Source organism: Callionymus lyra, chromosome 5 (assembly GCF_982586985.1).
Source record: "Callionymus lyra chromosome 5, fCalLyr1.hap1.1, whole genome shotgun sequence".
Taxonomy (NCBI): domain Eukaryota; kingdom Metazoa; phylum Chordata; class Actinopteri; order Syngnathiformes; family Callionymidae; genus Callionymus; species Callionymus lyra.
In genome coordinates this window covers 36,413,732-36,420,270 of record NC_141822.1, presented here as the reverse complement: position 1 = coordinate 36,420,270, position 6,539 = coordinate 36,413,732, and the positions used below count along the sequence as shown (strand labels likewise).

Genomic DNA, 6,539 nt, shown 5'->3' with positions numbered 1-6,539 from the left:
TTTTAATGGGGGCGTCTGACTCACACCTGGAGATAGAGTTAGCAAAAGCTATCACTGAGGTAAAAAAAAAAAGAACATTCTGCATATTTTTTTTTGTATGTGTTTTTTGCTTGTGCAAATGCTTAAATGAAAATGTGTATAAATGAAATGATAAACAAAGTATCAAATACATTTTTTTATAAAAATCTAAAGTGGTAATTGCAATTGTGAATTTAGTTACATCTAGACGGGACCTACATACGGTAGAAGGATGATGAAGGGGTATCTTGCCACAAAAGGTGCATCAGAAACTTGTATTGGATCTTTGCTAAGAACTATTCATCAACCTAAATCAAGGTGTCAGGTATTACTTTTTTCTCAGCCTTCAGTTGTTACATCAATGTTGTGTTAGTGACTTTGTCATTGAATCGCTTTTAAGAAAACACACCAACTATAATGTATATTTAGTATATTTTAGAGAGGCGGTTTATGAAAAATCATTATGAAGAAACTTGGCCAGATAGTTGAAAAGTATAGGGAATGGATAGAAAGAGACACACAAACACACAGGCAAGTTGACAGACAGAGTCACAGACAGACAGAACCACAGACAGAACGGCAGAGACACATATAGTAAGACATAGACACAGCCAGACAGAAACAGACATTGACAAAGACCCACTGACCAGTCCATTATTCCTACTATTCTAACCCCCCCCCCTCTCTTTCAGGGTGCATGCAGTCTTAATCCCACACCCTATCAAGCTGACTACATGGGTCACAAGGTTCAGATGGACCAAAATGAAAAAATGTTAATTAGGGACAATGAAATTATTTCCATTTCTTTAACTGAACTTTGTTCACTGACTGAGAAATAAATAAATTGAGTTATATACATAAATCTTAAACATGAACAATGTTTTTATCACATTGCTAGTAAATAAATAAATAACTGTCTTTTCAACAAAATGTAAAGGTAGCACTGACTAGCTAATAACTATAATCCGCGCTACAGCTAATAACTTTTGCAGTCATATTCTTCCTTAAGGCACAGCCGTTTGCCACCTCGGAAAACGATGTACTGGTCCATCATCTCCATGTTCCAGCTTATCATTGGCGATGCGGCGAAATGTGGCCTTGTTTAGCGCGTCTGACTAACTTTATGGTGCTCTCTTGTTTTCAAAATCCAGACATCCTGTTCAGGGGAATACAAAAAAGGCCCGTTATTCTGTTTCAGTGCTTCAGCAATTTATTTTGTTTGTTTACCTTAAATATCTGTTCTCGCATCGAAAATCCAACATCCAGTGATTCTTGAAACGCTCTTCTTCTCTTTTTTTTTTTTTAACAATTTTTATTTTTAATTTACTTTTACTTTTTAATTTAATTGCAGAAGCCTTGGTTTTGTTATTATTTCTTTCCGCCTGCGCTGTACCTTTCTTGCCATCTTGTGGACAAAACGAGAATAGCATTCAATGCAACTATAACCAAATGATCTTTTGAGACATACGACACGTTCACTCGTTCGTTTTCATAAAGTAATACTGAGCATGCGCTCAGTCAAGTCGGGCGATCACAATGATATAGTATCATTTATATTCTATACACTTTACACAGTGTTTACTTGGATGGTTGTATTGCTAACGCCTTCACTCCATTGGCAGGAGCGCGTCTGTTAGCATGAACTAGCTGGTTAGCATGAGCTAGCTGGTTAGCCGCTCGGGTGACGACAGACGAGGCTGTCGTCAACATCAGTCTCTGCCGATATCGAGACAAAGGACAGACTTATTTCTTCTTAATTAATCCTCACCACGTCCGCCAATAACAGCCATCGAGTCCCTTAAACAAGTTTGACATTTTGTTGTCAGTTCCTCGGCAGCTTGTGTAGCTATCTTCGCTAAAAACACGATGAGCTCCGAGGAGAACGACGCCTCCAGCAAAGCGGCGCCGGAGGACGATGGCATGACCTGGTGGTACCGATGGCTCTGCAAAACCGCGGGGGTACTGGGCGGAATATGTAAGTTTATGATAAAGATTTGTTTTTTTACTTCACAAGAGCGTTCTCATGCGTTTTATGTCTGACATTCATTAATTTCTACTCAAAAGATCAAGTGTTGTATCCTTGTTATGGTCGTGTCAGCGGATAAATAAGTGGTTGAAGATGTATTTGCAGTTTGACAGCACAATGTAAACAAGATGGACAGGTTATGTTATCCCTCTCTTTTGTTCCGCCTGTGCAGCATCTGGGGACCGCCTGTCTTACCACCTCAATAATTCTGCTTAGATGTTACGAGTAGATCCTCGCTCTCTCTCAAGAAGCACTGTTCCTACTGCAGGACCATTGAGTGTCACATGAACCCCTGCATCTTCAATGACGCCTGGATTATTTAGCACTCTTAGTGGAAAGATGGTTTAAAGTTTACAGACAAACAAAACCATTGCAATTTGTCTCAAAGGTGTTTTTTTCATGATACAGGAATGTGTGTGTTTTTATAGCTTTTATAGTTTGTCATTATTTTCTTTTATAAACGATGCAAATTGAAGAAAACATTACGTACACATTTGATTATTTTATTCTGTACTGAAACCACAAAAAATCCTGTAGTTTTTATACAACAGTGCTTGCTTAAGTCCTCGTAAATTGACAACATTCTTGAGCTGCACAATCTGGAGCATTCTCACTAAACTTTACAGTAAATGCCGAAGCATCGTGCAGAAGGAGAAAACAAATTTCATTCACAAAAAGAGATTTTCTACTTGTTAATAGGGTTTCTGATTATTTAAAATGGCAAGTTTAAAATTAACCAAATAAATCATTTCCATTAATTACATCATTGACAGCCTTTATTTTGATTATTATATAAAAAAAACTATAAATCAAAAATAACTAACTGTATTTTTAATTACTACTAAAAATAATACTGATAAAAAGATAATGCATGATAAATACCTTATATCTTGTATTTTTCTGGCCAAAAAATTGTATGTGTAGACTTGTAATAAGTGACCCTCAAAGATTCAGTCTTTATAAAAATCTGAAGTCTGAGACTGGGACTAAAACTGTTAACCACTAGCCTTTTGATCTGAGCTGATATTCTTTAAGAGTCTTTCCTAAATCTTTTTGGAGTATTCTGGTGTTGGCCTGGGAGAGCTTTGATGGAGGTTCTGTGGGCTTGTGACCTGAGCTTGGATTTGATACACAACTGATGGATGAACCATTAAGACCTGTTTGTTATCCTGGACATGACAATAATATGATAACGATGTGTGTGTCTGAACTTCCCAGCATGTGCCATCGCAGGAGTGTGGAATTGTGTAACCGTCAATCCTCTAAACATCGCAGCAGGAGTCTGGATGGTGTAGGTCTTTGTTGCATGAAATATTTGATTCATTCCGTCCTCAGCCATCCAGCATGTGTGACTCACGTGTGTCTTGATGGCTGATGTCTCCAGGTTGACCGCCTTCGTGCTCTTCCTGTGTGAAGTACCGTTCTGCTGCCAGTTCATTGAGTTCGCCAACGCAGTGGCAGCAAGAACAGACAAGTTCCGACCCTGGCAGAAATCTCTCTTCTACTGCGGGTAAGGATGAAGCTCGCGTTCTCTCTCTCTCTCTCACGCTCTCTAGATTGTTTATTTGTGTGTTTATTGTTGCAAACACAAGCATGTGACTTTGGTCTTGTTGTCAGGTTGGCTCTTTTCCCCGTCGTCCTGAAATTCTCCTTCACCACCTTGTTTGGAAACGCCATCGCCTTCGCTACTGGAGTTCTGTACGGCCTGGCGTCTTTAGGCAAAAAGTGAGACTGCTCAAATATATGTTTCTATCTCATCTGGTGCATGCGTGCATCCCCAAACAAACTATGATTATTCACAAGGAGGAAAATGTCTATGTGGATTAGGTTTGAAACTCAACGTTATCTCTCAGTCAGCGACGTCGTTAGGTCAATAAGGTAGTTCAAAAAGCTGCAGTTTCCCTACTGTCCACTTGAGGCTGGCTGTAAAAAGGGTTTAAGTCAAATATACACCGAGCCAAAGTAACTAAAGTTTTTACGTCACTTAAAAATATTAAAAGTCTGTTGCATATCAGGGGGTCTAATTGACTCGACTGATGGACTTGAGCGAGTGTTAGTAAGTAAGTAAGTAATTTATATTTGTATAGCGCTTTTCCAGACCAGGGTCACAAAGCGCTTAAACAATCAAAACAATACTAAATAAAGTATATACTTAGCTTATATATTAATATATTTTTAGCTTATATACTTGTATATTAGCTGTCGTAGCCTCAACTTAATAGGCGGAGTTTCATTGTCAAGTGCACAGACCAGTGTCAGATTGGATTCTGTGATTAAACAATTCAGAAAAGAGGTAAGAACAATATATGAAATAAAGAGATGGCGGCCACTACAGATCTCTAATTTTTTGGAGACTCTCAACAGTCTGGTTCCGATGTTTGCACATTTTATTTTCACCTAGGAAACTTAAACACACAAAACTATTTCATATTTTTTTTTTTTTTTATTATTGATCACTGAACCCTATTAAATAACAACATTAAAACTGAACAACACAGTATTTAACCTAAAAGTAATATATTAAATAAAATCATGACTTGGAAACTAAATTAAGTAAGTGCAGACGACGTGAAATAATTTAATCTTCACAAAAATATGATAACATAAGGTTCTAACTTTCCGTCATTGTGTACAAGTATAAATAGTATGTGTTAAAAAGAAAATGCAGTAATTGGCAGGGACTCAGAAGGACTATGTAATTGATTTAAAGTAATATTTATACACATTTCACTTCTTGTCTCCTTCTCAACCTTCCAGGCGCTTAACTTGTCACACGGCGCAATAACTACGGAAAGCTTAAAACCTAACAAGCCCGTTAACAAGTCTACCTAACCCTTGGATTGACAGTATTTCCTCTCACCTCTCATAACACTAACTTCTCTCTCCTGCTGCCTCCCCTCTACTCTCATGTGTCCTTAGGGGTGACGCTGTCACCTACGCCAGACTGCAGCACGGGAAGCAAGGAGATGAAGAGAAGATGACTGGAACCCTAGAGTGAACGAGTAAAGATCATCCATCCATCCTCCAACACCTGACCCTGTCTGAGTTACAAAGTTAGCAGATCCTGAGTCTAATGATATCAACTGGCCCTTTAAATTGAAGTGACTATTACAGTTAGGACCTCAGGCCATCTTTTTAATGTTGACTCCATTTGAATGTTCCTTGGATAAGTAAGTTAGTAAATCAATTTCAGCATTCCAATGTTGTTACTGGTTTACCCATCTCATCTAGTTCACCGAAAGCTCATGAAACAAACTGAAGCTGTTCCGAACACTATTTTTGACCTGCTGAGGACCGCAGATACCTGTAGCAATATTTTTTTGGAACACGTTCCTCTTGTTATTTATTGACAACATGGCCCAGAATGCTTCAGAAAATACACTTTTCCAGATTGTGTTGATGCATGTGTCCCTGTTAAAGTCTGAGTTGTTCTCAGTGCCATCAGGCTTAATTCAGAAAGTATGACTCGATCATGAATTAATTAAATTAATTTTTTCATTATCTTCCAATCTTAGGCCAGAAAATGCTCATTTTAATACCAAAATGAATGAATAAACCAAATCCCTAAATCCAGTGAAGCATGGCAGTAATGTGAGGGATTACTTTATTTGAAGAACAGGTACTTCCTGGAATCTATTTTCTTGGTAATAGTTTAGTACCTGTTCTTATGCAAGTTGTTTGGAAAACAATTTTTAAATAATTAATTGTTTAGATATACATTTAAATGCATTCTGTTCTGTTTTTGTTCACTGTTTAAATTAAAAAATAATAACAATAATTAAACTCCATTGAGCTAATATTTCTTGATTTATATTTGATTAGATACATTTAAAAATCATCAATCTTCACTGCTCTCGAGCTGCAGAGTGAGGGCAAAGGAACAGGATGACCGTTAAATACCAAATGATCCAGTGAAGTTTACTTCTGTGTGCTGTTTGTCTCTTGTCGTTTTCTCTACAGTATATGCATCTGTTGTTTGTTAGTTTGAGCAGCACGTGTTTGTAATGTGTGTTGTGGGGGAGGTGGCAACCTCTCCTTTGCTTTGAATTTGTGTTGAGAATGTATAAAATGATGTCAATGATTGAGTCACAGAACTACTGATGTATTTTCCTCACTAGCTACACAGCCACAGTTTGCCTTATCACTCAAGCAAAGCATGCTGTTACCTGTGCTTTTGTTTCCTTCTGCTGTCATTTATTCATGTCTCATAAGCCAATGTTTACACTTCCTGGTATCTAATGTGTCCATCGGTGATAATCAAATCGCTGCAGCTCTCAGGTATCGGAGTAGGGAATCCATTTGTGGCTTTGGTCAATAGACATAGAAACTAGCACACATGGTTCGACACCAGCTGTCACATCTCTGACGCCTTAGACTTTTCCTTCATCAAATTCACACGTTGGTAACACTGTGTGTGTGTGTGTGTGTGTGTGTGTTTGTGTTTTGTGACATGAAAACTAAGCCTCTTGTTAATTAAAAAAAATGTGACAATGTT

The 6,539-nt window shown here is 37.8% G+C and overlaps 1 protein-coding gene across 1 annotated transcript; it reads left to right on the top strand.

The window, feature by feature from the left end:
* Positions 1-1,154: 1,154 nt before the first annotated feature.
* Positions 1,155-6,539, top strand: cacfd1 (calcium channel flower domain containing 1). Its single transcript, XM_087792229.1, has 5 exons — positions 1,155-1,993; positions 3,263-3,335; positions 3,429-3,554; positions 3,662-3,769; positions 4,964-6,539. The coding sequence occupies exons 1-5, from the start codon at positions 1,885-1,887 to the stop codon at positions 5,040-5,042; spliced, it is 495 nt and encodes a 164-aa protein (XP_087648355.1). The 5' UTR covers positions 1,155-1,884; the 3' UTR covers positions 5,043-6,539.